The sequence below is a fragment of the Heterocephalus glaber genome, unplaced genomic scaffold (assembly GCF_053883595.1).
Source record: "Heterocephalus glaber isolate CG9 unplaced genomic scaffold, H.glaber_assembly_v1.0 deba00001444, whole genome shotgun sequence".
Taxonomy (NCBI): domain Eukaryota; kingdom Metazoa; phylum Chordata; class Mammalia; order Rodentia; family Bathyergidae; genus Heterocephalus; species Heterocephalus glaber.
The window spans coordinates 19,927,013-19,941,288 of record NW_028258297.1 but is presented as its reverse complement, the minus strand read 5'-3'; the positions used below and the strand labels follow the sequence as shown (position 1 = coordinate 19,941,288).

The following is a 14,276-nucleotide window of genomic DNA, read 5'->3' as shown; positions in this document are numbered from 1 at the left end:
TTCCTATCGCCCTCTTTTCATCTCTGTCATGCAGATATACTTACATAGTCCTGTAGCCAGAGCTTTTTGGATCAAGAAGAGATATTTTTAGAAAGGTTCTTTTTATACTTTGTTCTTTCTTCAAGAAAACATTTGTATTCCTATTCTAAACACTGGAGCTATTTAGATAATATTTATATCTTTGTAAATTCAAAAATAGAAGCAGCTGCCAAAGACTGCCCTTTTCCCTGATAGATGCCTACTTAGGTCTGTACTTTGTCTTTGAGATCATGGAAGTAACTAAACCTCAATAAAAACTGGTCGCCTGCATGTTGAATTAAAAAGTATAAGCAATTGTGGTGCACTGAGGACTCACATACAGTAATGTTCTAAACTTATATGAATTTTTCCAACAAAGAATAGAGGCTGTGTGTGTGTGTGTGTGTGTGTGTGTGCGTGCAGTTCTCTTAACATCTTCTAGTCCCTGCTTGTCCAACCTCTAATTTTACTGCTGCTATAAGAAATTAGCACAACCTTATTTGCTTAGAGCGACACAAATGGATTATGTTACACTATTCTCAGTCAGAACTCAGACATGGGTGTCATCGTGCCAAATGCAAGCTGTGACAAGAGCTGCAGGCTCTTTCTGGAGACCCTAGGGGGAAATCTGGTCCAGAATCTGGAGATTACTTACAGTCTCTGGCACAAGATCTTTCATCCTCAAAGGCAGGAAAAACTGCTCCAGTTCCTCTCCCATCATAAGAAACGTGAATCAAAATTGCTGCAAAAGTTCACATTTTAAAAAATTTATTACAATCAAAGGCATATTAATCTCCCTCAGAAAATTCCCCTTCATTTTGAACACACTTTTCCCAGCATTCTTGCCATTTTCTATTTGCTTATTTACTGAGTTGGTTGGTTTGTTTGTGACAGGGGCTCTCCTCATGTAGTTCAGGCTGGCCTTGAACTTACTGTGTAGCCCAGACTGCTCTCGAACTTGTGGTGCTGGGATTACGGGCATGTGCTACCACACTGGCTCTGAAGCAGTTCTGGAAGTCCTCTTCTGTGGGTCTCTACAGGCACTGTCATAACTGCTTTGATGTCTGAATTGATTTAAAACATTTACCTTTCACGGTCATTTTGACTTGAGGGAGGACCCAGTGGTTGCACGGTGCCAGATCCAGTGAATAAGAAGGGTGAGAACACACTACTATAATGTTTTACAGATCTGCCTTTCCCTGGGATGGCACTTGACAGAAGCCTTCACTGTATTTTTTTAGTCCAGCTGCTAAGGACACTCATAAAAGAGGACTTCCATAAATGTTTCAAAAAGTGGCAAGAACGTGGAATGAGTGTCTTCAAAGTGAGGGGAAGAATTTTGAGGGAGGTTAATGGCAATGTGTCTTTCACTGTATGCATTTTAAAAATTTAAACATCCAGTATTTTTGGAACACTCCATCTGTTTGATGATTTCTGCTGCTTACCTACCCTTACATTGGCTCAGCCAGAAAACTTCTCTATTTCTTAAGATTAAATGATTGAAAAATTCCACCTGTAGCCTTAAATTCTCTTTGCCATGTAACTTTTGAAATTCAGTATCCAGAGATTAAAACATGAAAATATTTGGCAAGGCATAATTTTGCCTACTGCACACATGTTCTATAGTTCTGCAGTCTTACTTAAATTGGAGACTGACAGCCATGCCCTTTCGATTATGACACGATTGCTACTAAACTACATATGTGTTTCTGAATCAGAACAAAGGTATATGACTTAATTATTTAATACATTCCTTCATAATGCAGAATAAAAATATTTACCAGATGGCCTTAAGTAATATTTTTGTTTATAAACTTAAAAAGATTCCAGCTTCTAGATTCTGATGGTTAAGAGGAAATTTTAAGTTACAAGAAAGGCCTTAAAATCATCAAATTTGATATTAAAAATGGTTTGTGGAAGAGGTTTTGTTTTTATTACATCTTCACTTTTTTTTTGTACCAGGGATCAAACTCAGGACCTTGCAGTTGTGAGGCAGGAGTGGCACCACTGAGCTAAATCCCTGGCCCTTTTTAAATTACATTTGCAATATGAAAAAGTTTCTTACTCTCCTTTATTTTGTATAGGTTTCGAACTCATTTTGAACTTGAATAAGTAGTCCTGGAAAAGACACCATTATTAAAAAACTTTTAAGTTTTTTGCTGTATGCTGTAGAAACAGTTTAGGTGAGTCCATGTTGTACTGCATTCCTAAATCCAGGCATGCACTGGATAGCATTTTGATATGGCATGTTCATCATTGTGTCTTTTTAAAAATCTCCACTTAGGATAAATCTGTGAAATACAAACTCTGACATCTTAGATAAGTTGGGTCAGCATTTTGCACCTCAGGTTTTTCATTTGTTTAGTAATGGTAATATTACTATGTTTAGTAATGGTAATATTATTATGGATTACATGAGGTTGATGTGAAGAATAATACATGCAAATATGTGGGTGTATATACAGAGTATTAGCATAGAGTAGGAGCTCAAAACTATTAGTCATCATTATCATGACCATTATTAACAACACAGGTGATCCAGCTGAGGGAAATCTTTAATTTCAGTATTACACTACTCATTTCTTATTTAAAAATTTCCCTTGTGGCTCTGCAAAATTAAAAAAAAATAAACTCACAAAAATCAAGATTTAGAAACTATCAAAAGTGGTGAAAGTTTTCCGATAGCTACATTCACCATCATAACACAAAGATGAACAGTTCAGACTAAGGAACATCAGAATAGGATATTGACTCTGGATGTCAAAATTAAAATCTTCCCTCTTAAAAGTTCTGAGTTACATGAGAGAAAAATGAAGAAATATAATTTGTTTTAAGGAAATACAACTTCCATCACAAACAAAGAGATTTAAAAAAAAGTTCCTGAAAAAGTGATTTATGCTATATAATAATAATTCTATGTCACTTAATTATTAGAATAGTTTCAAATAATATTTTAAGATTCACTTTTCTGGTTAATCCTTCATTCTGTCACTTTCTACACACATCTTTTAAAAATTTTTCCCAATTCAGTTCAGTTTCTCAACTAAATATTTATAATAAATCCAACCAGGCATGGTGGCATCTGTCTGTTATCCCAGCACTCTAAAAATCTGAGGCAGGAGAATTCCAAGTTTGAGCCCAGCCCAACCAACATAGTGGCTTAGCAGTAGTCTGTCTCTGAATTCTAAGATAGGCTGGAAATGTAGCTGAATGTGAAGGCCCTGAATTCAATCCCCAGTACCGCAAAATGATAATAATAATAAATCCAATTCATTTAATCCATAAATGACTATGCATTTTTAAAAAATCATGGATGCCAATACAATAACATGAATTTTCATTGCAAAAAAAAAAAAAAAGATTGACAGAAATTTGTATTTTATAGTCATGGTCAAAATATCCTTTAAAAATTTTGTCTTTAACATACGCACTCAAATCAGAAATGCTACTAGCCGTATTTGTATGCACTTATTTTAGAAAGAAATAAAAGCCAAATACATTTTCTGACGTTGCAAAAAAAAAAAAAAACAAATCAAATCAAAACATACGCACTCATTCTTGGTAAGAATTTTAATAAATCCAAGAAAGTGATATACGCATTTTTAAACTTCATTTTCTCATAATTCAATTTTAATTATTGAAACATTTAACAAATACAAATAAGCATCTACTCTAAATGAAAAGAACCAGTAGGTATTCAGATCCAAGTAAGAAAAACAAACACAGTAGAATGATCTAATGGAGAAAAGAAATGTCACATGTGTAATTACAAGTGTGATGATTAGCATCAATGCGAAGTACAAAGTGTAGAAAATATCTTGTAGAACAATTCTAACCTAGTGAGGGCATTTCAAAGAAGCTTCCTTGCAGAAGTCATATTCCAAGTAAATCTTAAATAGTGGGAAAGAATTATTCAGGAAGAAGTAAGATGAGCACCTAGGATAAGACCCTGGGCATATGCTGGCCAGTATGAAAGAACGTCTTTCTGAGCAGCCAGGGAAGGTCAGGAGATTCCACAGAGAATGAGGCTAAGCAGCACACACCAAGCAGAGAGAGTGTGGCTGGGTCATCAAGGAGCTCCCAAGTCACCCGAGAATTATAAATGTTTTCCTAAGACACTGCAGAACCACTGAAAAGCCATAACTAGAAAAGATATTTGGTTATGTCTTAAATATAACATTATAGTGTGAAAATGCATAGTAGAGTACAAAAAAAATGGATTGCAACAAATATAGAACCAGATTCAGAAACAATCCAGCATCCAAATTTTAAAACTAAAAGATTTAAAGTAGGATTGGGCTCTGGTAGGGGAGGACAGAGGCCAGGCGTATTTCTGTGATACACTCTAAACAGACTGCTGGGTTCATGGATACAGAACAACAAAAGTGAGGAAGGGTCTAAAGATGAAATCTTGGTTGCGGGTTGGAGGAACTGAGTGGAAGGTCAGACCATTTTCTGCTACGGAGAACACTGGTATAGGGTGAATTATGGGTGAATTATGATTTAAATTTTAAACTTTCAGTTAGAGATTTAAAAGAAAAAAGTGGATGTAGTTACTAGGTAATAAAAGCAACCTAGGATGGAGTAATTGACAAATATATGGTAATTTAAACCACAGAAGGTATAAGAATAATTTAGAAGAAAATAAACTCTGACGGGGATCATGTAGAACATAATTAGTAAGCAAAGGGCTGTTTGAGAAAGAACAAAGAGAAATTTAGAGAATGCAATATCCCAACAACTCAACATAAGAAATCAAGGAACTTTAAGAAGTGTCATGAAAAGAATCCAATAGTTTACAGCAATAAATATTTTAAAGGACTAAAAATATCACTTGAATTTAATGATAGAAATCTCACTGACAAACTTAGTGGAAATAGTTCTAAAGATGTAAATAAAAGACTTTGCAATTATTTAAAGTCTTTTGGGGAGGGAGGGGTTCGGCCAACCATTTTTAGATGATTGGGTATAGAGGGGGAAAGAGAGTTAAGATTATGTCTATTGCTGGGGTAGTTTTTAATTGAGGAGATTTTAGCTTACTAAGACAGAGACATTCCCATGCAAATACATTTACAGATGATGGACTGCAGAAGGAATTACTGATGTCATAGGCAAGTGGATATTCAGTGGAAAAGAAAGTTCAAAGGGGAATATTGATTTTGGATAGATTTAAGAACCACTCATGATAATTGCAGTGGTCTTATTTTTCTATCACAGAAGTTTCCATGAGTTCTTCCAAAGTCAGTATTCTCCCTCCAATTTGTAACATTATGAGACTTTATGTAATTTTACAGTATTCAAGAAATGATTCTATTTGCCAGAGAAAAACTTCAAAATACACAAATATATGTATATATATTCAGTATATTTCTTTCTTGCAAGTTTTTTTATTGCTGAAGTTTTTTGTTTCCTTTTATGTCGTTTTTCTAGGAAAAGGTCTATCCTGTTATGCTATAAAAGAATACATAAAGAATGGCGTACAGTTGGCAGTCAGATGCAAATCCCAATGAAACACATGAAGAACAGTATGAACACCGAGACTTTCACTCTGTAAACCAATCTCATTCTTCTAGCCAAGTCAGTCTGGGTTTTGATCAGCTAGTGAATGAAATCAGTAATAAAATTCCACTTTATCAGAGAAATATTCCAGAAAACACCCTTTATGTGCCCCATGCACTACACTGGGACTCAAAAAGGCATTCGTTGGCTGGAACACACCAAATGCCCTTGAATGAATTTCCTTCTAAAAGCCCAGAACTTTCTTGGAATCAAAGTGGGAAAACTGTAGCTGTTGGTTTTAATCCCTCTGTGCTACAAAAACCAGAAGTGATGAATAAACAAAGCTCTTGGGGAAACTCCATAAGAAAATATCATGGCGGTGATGGTTCCAGTATTGTGCATCCATCATGCACTGATTTGGATAAAATTAATCCACAAAGAGAATTGAAAAATGAAAATCATAACTACAATATAGGATTTGAAAGCATTTCTCATGTATACTCATCCTTCTCAACTGACTTCATGCCAAAAGACGAGAATAAAAGAAGTAGAAATGTCAACACTGTAGATCCTTCTCCAATGCTCTTTAAAGATTCTTTTTTGCCCAGAACACGGGAAAATACACGGCCAGAAAACATAGAGGTATGTGCAACATGATTAATTCATATTCAAATATGAAACTGAAAAAATCATGCAATCACTTATTTGATTAATTGCCAATGAGGGTAACTAGATTGAGAAATCTACTAAAATTATTTTTTTAATTTTTCATTTATTTTCAAATTCCATGTTATTGTACTAATGGTTATTTCTGAGAAAAAAAGAAATATTTTTTAAAGATATAATTTATAAAGTCCAGTTTCATCAAACTAAATAAAATGCTAGAGTACTTATATTTTATTGAATAAAAATATGATAGTTTGAAGATTAACTGATAATGTTTTCTATTCTTATTGTGTTAGGCAGATATATAAACACACACACACACACACACGCACACACACATATATATAATTTCTATTTCAGTCACACTGTGATGACCTAAAATGCCATTATCATTAAAGGTGGGGAAAAAAAAGTCCTTTTATGCAGAGACTTCTCAATTGTATTATTAGCAGGCAATTTCGACTGAGTTCATACCAATAGAAGAAAATTTAGCAATATTGTGTGAGTCATTTTAATAGTTTCATCAGTAGTTTTCCAATCATGTCAGTAACCGTAGAATTTCCAGTACAATTGTTGAAGATGTCTCTGCTTATACTGTTTAAAAAGAAGTAAATGGTAGAAAAGAAGAAATGTTATTACAACTGTAATTTTAGAGAATGCCAGAAGAAGTCAACAACTATCTATCACATCTTTGAAATATATTGTTGTAAGCTAGGCAAAAAGGATGCAAAGAAGACATGGTAATGTGAGTTTATGAATATCTTACAATTCCAATTAGCTTGTAAATAATGTCAACACCATAAAACAACAGATGGGGGGAGTACAAGTAGAAGAAACACCAAATTCTACCTGATGTGCTTGCAGTGGAGCAGAACCTCAAACAACCCAAATTAAAAGTCAAATCCTAGAGATAACTGGTTCATATGATAGTATATCCAGTACTAAACTTCCCTACTGCTAAATATAAAGTCACTGAGCTACAGTTAATTGCAGGCTGTAGAAGCAGCTATATAGCTTACAGATCAGAAGAGGGAGCTATGTATTGAGTGGGGGTCTGAAGTCTACAAGGAATTTGTTGCACATTCCTGCCCAGTAATGGGATGTACTTGCAGAGCTGGATAGAGATTGTCAACCTTGGGGTTATGGAAAAAGTAGAAAAGAGACCGAGCAGAGCACTTCTGGCATTCGAATGAAATTCCACAAAATCAAATTTTAAGAGTAAAAGTCACTCTCTAAGATGAATACTATACCAACCAAAATAGATGTGACTCAACAAAATATTTAAACAAGGATGACATGACTAAGTGGATGTTATCACTCTGCCAAAGAAAAAGTCAACATTCTATTTTTTAAAAACTACAATTCACAAAATGTGCCATCTACAATATTCAGTATACACCAACAAAGGCATAGATATGTAAAGGAGAAAAGAATTTTTTGAATCAAGAAAATTACCCAGGCAGTAGAATCTTTGAGCTAAGCCTAAAGTCAGTGCTAAGTACACATGACGTAAAAAGATGTTCAGAGTGGGTAATCAATGAGATCTCAACAAGAAATTACAAGCTATAGAGGGTTGAGGATTTAGCTCAGTGGCACCACGTCTGCCTCACAAGCGCAAGGTCCTGAGTTTGATCCCCAGTACCAAAAAAAAAAAAAGAAAGAAATTACAAGTTATGGAAAAATAAAGAAAAACAAATGCCCATTCAGGTACTGAAAAGAGTGTCTGTAATGAAAAAGTCACTGGGTGTGCCTAACAACACATTAGGAGGAATGACAGGATGAATGGAATAAACTTGAAAGCAAAGCAATATAAACGATCCACATTGAAGAGAAAAGTCAAAGAAACAGAGTGATGAGTCAAGGAGCATGACATACAGACACCTGAAATGCTAGCAGGAAACAAAAAAAAATAGAGGAAATTTAATTTGAAGAAATAATGGTCAGAAAATTTCTCTAATTTGGTTGAAAATATAAATACAAAGTCAACCACAGGTAGACACATTATACTCAAACACCTAAAAATGGGGGTAAAGAAAAATCTTAAAAGGAAGCAGACAGGAGGAAAAGGTTTCAAATATTGGAATTATAATCTGAATAAAAGCAACTTCTTATCAGAAGCAATAGAAAAAAGACAATGGAATGACATTTTTAAGTTCTCTTAAAGAAGAACTAAGCTTGACTTTTTATAACTTTGGAAAGACTTTGGAAGGAGCAGAAAAGAAAAATCATTTGTCTAACTTTCACCTTTTAAATGAAAACTATGAGTAAAATACATAATTTCAAAAGGGTTAGGTTTGATAAGTATTCCTTACAAATACTAGATTGCCAGTCAAGAAGGACTTGTCTGTGGGTTAACTAAGATCTGTCTTACCTTTTGGAAGTGTAATTGTAATTGTGATTACAGAATACGAAGTGAGGAAACACTCCCAGCAGTGATTGCTACTTGAGGTAGTTTTTTATAACTACCCCACCATGAGATTACATGTACTTTCTTAAAAAGATTCAGAGGACAGTAAAAGAATTGGAAATTTAATCTTAGAGAAAAATATGTTATGTGAAAAGCAATAAATATTTTGTTCACTTTGCTGCCAAGATGGTCACTATTAGATATCCATTGTGCAGCAGCAATTTATATTTTAATCATTGCCCATTAAGAAATCTAGTAAAATATTTTTGAATCTGATTTTTGGGGTCTGTATGTGTATTAAAATTGTCTTCAGTACAGTACTGTAAATTACTGTATAATTTGAATATTTTATCAGAACTGTCCCCCTGTGCCTTTATAATAGAAAATTGTTTTTACAACTTTTAATGACCTTAATAAGGAATACTTTAAGAATCATAAAGGATACTTTTATAGCCTTTGAGTATATGTTTCAAAACTGAAAATGAAATAAAGACATACAAAGAGTATTGAAAAAAATTTGCTGACACGGCCACGAAGAAACAATACCAAAGGAAATGTTTCAGGTATGAGGAAAATGACACCAGAGGGACTCTATCAGAGGAATTAAATAGGAAAAATTAAAATGAACTGAAAAAATCAGGAAAATAGAATAAAAAGAGACAAATAGAAGCAAATATAAATATGGTAGTCTCAAATCCAACAACCTCCATAAAATGACTATGAAGTCTAACCTTTCCAAATCAGAAATAGAAAGTGACTAGGTTAAAAAAAAAAATCCTCCTAAGAAACAAACACAAAGACTGAAAGCAAAAGAAACAAAAGGATTTAGCATTCAACCAGAAAAAGAAAACTTGTGTGGTAATAAATATCAGGTCAGGAAACGTGCAGTTTAAAATAGAGTATTATTAGAGAAAAAAAAATTTTGTAATGATGAAAAGGGTAACCAAGCAGACATAATAAATTTACATCCATATGCACCTAATAACACAGCTTCAAAAATACCAAAACTTATTTCTTTTAATACCAAACATTTATTTACTCTCTGACTGAACCATTATGCATAACTTCCCCCCAAAATGAAGCAAATGTCCACATAGTGACTTATTATAACAATTAATCATTTTCTTTGCAATACCCCACAGCTGAAAATAATCCAAATATTCATCAATAGGAACATGTCTAAACAAATCATGGATTAGAAAAAGAGAATGCTACTAACTCTCAATAAAAATGATAAAATACTTATATATGTGACGATATCAGTAAACTTTGGAAGTATATTTTATTTAAGTGACAGAACCCAAACCAAAAGGGTATATACCCCTAAACTATGGTGATAGAAATCTGAATACATTACCAAATAGGTTGCAAATTTACTAGAATGAAATGTGGGGGAAATTTTCTAAAGTGACACAATGTTTTATATTTTCATTGTGGTGTTGGTTTCACAGTTGCATGCATTCCTCAAATACAAACTTTACACTTAAGTTATATTCATTTTCCATATGTATTACTTGAATAATAAATCACAAAATCTTTAAAACAGTATAAACATTGTAGAATTGTATTAATCTTTTCTCTATAGTGAACCATATTAATTTACCCATTTTTATTTTAAGCCAATAGGCTGTTCCATTCAGATCATTGAAGTATTGCAAGGCAGTAATATGACTCTGGCCTCCTTTTGTGACAAAGTGAAAAAGTGAGTTATTGCTATTTCATTAAAGGTCAAAATTTGTTTAAAAATCAACTTCTGTTATTGTTTTTTCTTTCTTTCTTTCTTTTTGGAGGAATGGGGTACCAGGGATCGAACTTGGGACCTTGTGCTTGCCAGGCAGGTGGCAGAACCACAGAGCTAAATCCCCGGGCCCCATTATTGGTTTTGATGTTTATAGTCAAGTAGATATTTTCCTCTTAAAATTTGATTAAAGTTGAATGTTTCATAATTTCAGAACTGCCCTTACTGTTTGTTGGTAATTCGGTTGGCAGTAAATTAATTTTTCATTTAATACCATAAATATCTGACTTTTCTGGCTCAGTCCCAATTTAATACAGATTATCCTTTCTACCTAGGACATTCTATTTAGAATTCTATGAATGCCTCCTTCTTACTAGTTAAGTCTTATCTTTAATGGTTTTTCAGAATATTAAATTACATGTGCATCCATTAAAAACAAATTTCATCACTAGAGGATGTTACAAAAAATTTATCTTTTTGCTAACCTAAACATAAATCTATGATATAAAAATAGATGCTTTCTACAATACGAATTTCTTATTAGCAATTAAAATTTAAATAATGCCATCTATTTCTAGACGTAAAAGTTTTGAAAATTTAATGCATTTATCTTTTGTCCTCTTGGCTTTCATCCATTTATGGTTATTATTCTGAATATAATATTTTATATATTTATTTATTTATAAGGCTTAACTTACTAAATGATCGTTTGGCAAAATTTGAGTAAATTATTCAATCATTAATTTAAAGGGTATTTCGGTGTCTAATAACTACTTTGTTAATGATTTAGAGATACCAAGATTTAAAACAACCAAACAAAAAAGCAAAAAACTTGTAACTACGATTTGAAGAATGAAGACAAGCATACAAAAATACAAAACAAATCATCTCAAATCCATAAAAATACTCTTTAATGTCTTGCTTAGGTTTACAGAAGAAAATTTTAAATGGTACTTTGAATTTCTAAATCAGGATCTTCAATGTTATCAACATCAACTCTTTTAGGAATAAGCTACTGGGCTGGGGATTTAGCTCAGTGGTTTTGCCGCCTGCCTCGCAAGCGTAAGATCCCGAGTTCGATCCCCAGTACCAAAAAAAAAAAAAAAGGAATAAGCTACTCACTGTAATAAAATGACAAGCATTGCTAAAAATTTACCACTTTATTGTATATTTTTTACCTGTTAGACATAACAGGTAAAAACATAACAACTCTCTTAATGCTGTGAGATATCACTCCTTGGTATAACCCTACTTATTCTGATTATGAGCTCCTCCAGCAACTTTGTTTTTCAAAACATAATTTATATTCTTAAGTGAAACATTGTAGATGCAATAGGGACATGAAAATATTTTATGTTATGTTTTGTTACTAGATTACGGTGCATTCCCAAACTCTTAAATGTATCTTTTCTCAATGGTTTCCTTTCAAATAACCATGAGCACTAAAACAACCAAACAGTAACTTTAAAGTACAAAAAGGAACTGAAGATTATATTCACATGCACTTTCCTTGATTTTCAGTAAATTTTCATCCATAAGATGATTGAATGTATATAGTCACGATTATTTTACACATAAACTATTTGCACAATAAATATTTCTGAGGACCCATTGTATACTTGGCACTTCTTAGTTTGAGAACCACTGCTCAGGACAAAGAAATGGACCACTCTCCTTTGTTACACCCTACCACAAAAATTTAAATGGCACTCTTGGCTAGAGATAGAAGAGCTTTATGAGTTAGCATTCACCATGCTATAAGATATTATTCAATGCATACATGATTTCAGCTTTTACCCTTCTGGGGACTGCTAAGGATGCAAAAGAAGATCAAATTGAATTTCAAAGCCAAGTTTCACATGAGGTTCTCCAAAACTTCTGAAATGCCAATGATAAAGTAGATTTATATTTCTAACTGCATGTATTTTTATAATATTTAAATAATAAATATTTAAATAAGCACACTTCCATATGTTATTAGTATCTATTATACCTCTGTTAAAGAGCTTTTCTAGCTAATAGGGTTTGGTTTCTTGCTGTGACATACTTTAAAGTTGCATCTTTCAAGAAATATGTCACTTTCTAATAAAAAATATAGTGATGGGCCGAGGATTTAGCTCAGTGGCACTGTGCCTGTCTCAGAAGCATAAGGTCCTGAGTTCGATCCCTGGTACCCCCCTCAAAAAAAAAACAGCACAGAAATACATGGTTTGGGGCCGGGGATTTAGCTCAGTGGCCTCACAAGCACAAGGACCCGAGTTCAATTCTTGGTACCAAAATATATATATATATACTTATATATATACGTATACATATATATAGTGAGATGCCAAAGCACATGGAAGAAATTCCTGATCTGTATTAGATGTCAGTATAGGTTTAGGAAAAAGTCATGAATTTGCATATTAAAATTTAATCCTCAGAAGGGTAAAACCTGAAATCATGTATGCATTGAATAGTATCTTATCGTATGGTGAATGCTAAGTCACAAAGCGCATCTATCTCTATCCAAGACTGCCTTCTAACCTTTGTGGTAGGGTGTGACAGAGAGAGCGGTCCATACCTTTGTCCTAGCAGTTGTTCTCAAACTGCAGTGTCAGAGCAGCAGTAGCAGCAGATTACTTGAGAAACTGTGATAAAGGCAAATCTGGGGGCCCTCCACAGATATCTTGAATTAGAAACTACGGGGATGGGACCCAGAACAAAAGGTGACACTGATGGATGTCAGATCCACTTGTCGAGCTCTTCATAGGATGTTTCCATGGAATCTAAAGAGGATAGTTATTTGAGCAACTTCAAGGGCTGGCACTACTTTCACACTGCACGATATGAATAAGGTGGATGCTAAGGATGCAACGTATCAATATAGAAAGTATAATTTTCAAGTTAGGGAAAATTTAGATGTCAACATAATTAATGCTAAAAGAACTCAAGATTCCATTTTCATCTTCAAAAGCATTTTAAATATCTACTTGTAAATATTCTACATGTCGGCAATAAAACATGAGTCTCCAGGGATCAAGCTATGGTGAGAGATAATGATAATTATGACACTTCACATTGTTTAACATTCTGCATATCTTTTATATGCCTTTTCTCATCTCAAGAAACCTTTGAAGCAGATAGTAATACCCTCTTTTGTGCAAACAAAGAAACTAGTCAAATAACTTGCCTCTGGTCATAACTACTAAGTGGAAGCACAAGGATTCACACTCAAGGCTTCAGACTGTTTTGCAATTCTTTGACCCATTTATGCAATAAGTAAGTGTTCAGAATGTACTCCTGACTTCCATGCTTACCTATTTGTATAAAATACAAAAATTTAAAAATACAGAGAACCAAAAATAGTGTTTATAAATCCAACCCAAACAAGAGAATTTATTTACCAGTATTTCTAAATCAAAATGAGTGAACTTGCAACTTGAGAAGCATACCCATGAGAGAAATCTGAGAGGAGAGATTCAGGCATCAAAAGCAAAGGCTATGAAGCACGTGATAATGTTCAGAGTGAATTCTTGTGTTTTATTGAGGCAGGAAGATAGGGTATGAGTAAAACTGGTTGGGAAAGGAAGTTTCTGTGCAGAACCATTCCCAAAGCCCTGCATGTTAACTTCTTGCGAGAACTCGGGCAGGTTTCTGATAGGATGACCTGGATGTGACGCCAGCATGGGAGATACAAAAAAGGGACCATAGCCATTAAGTCCTGGCTGCGGTGTCTTCACAGTAGCCCACTGTGAAGACCCTGAGGGTATGTTATTTTTTCTCTTTTTTCTTTTTTCCTCTTTTCTCCTTTTTCCTACTTTTACTTAGTCCAAACTCGCTCTCCAGAGCCTGTTTTTTTCCCTACCTTCCTAAGGTAAGACTTTGCCACCATTTATGCTTGTTTCCCTCAATTCTTTGTGCTGGACCTAAAGAAACTAAAAATTACCTCTAAAGGAGACTCTAGCA

At 33.8% G+C, this 14,276-nt stretch overlaps 1 protein-coding gene and 1 long non-coding RNA gene across 5 annotated transcripts in view; one reads left to right on the top strand and one right to left on the bottom strand.

Moving 5' to 3' along the window:
* The window catches only part of Pik3c2g (phosphatidylinositol-4-phosphate 3-kinase catalytic subunit type 2 gamma), a 326,458-nt gene that overhangs the window by 30,052 nt on the left and 282,130 nt on the right, over positions 1–14,276 (top strand). For 3 of the 4 annotated variants that reach the window (XR_002395360.2, XM_087213485.1, XM_021259132.2), the window contains exons 2-3: positions 5,449–6,159; positions 10,210–10,292. Coding sequence is in view for 3 of the 4 variants with exons in the window: in XM_087213485.1 (XP_087069611.1) it covers positions 5,491–6,159; positions 10,210–10,292 (752 nt within the window). In the remaining variant the exon portion in view is untranslated. Of the gene's footprint in view, positions 1–2,087; positions 2,202–5,448; positions 6,160–10,209; positions 10,293–14,276 lie in introns of those variants that run through there. The other variant, XM_087213484.1, reaches the window with a different exon arrangement.
* The window catches only part of LOC147827499 (uncharacterized), a 51,498-nt gene that overhangs the window by 1,426 nt on the left and 35,796 nt on the right, over positions 1–14,276 (bottom strand). The window contains exon 2 of the long non-coding RNA XR_015452167.1: positions 674–760. This is a non-coding gene — a long non-coding RNA (uncharacterized LOC147827499). The remainder of the gene's footprint in view (positions 1–673; positions 761–14,276) is intronic.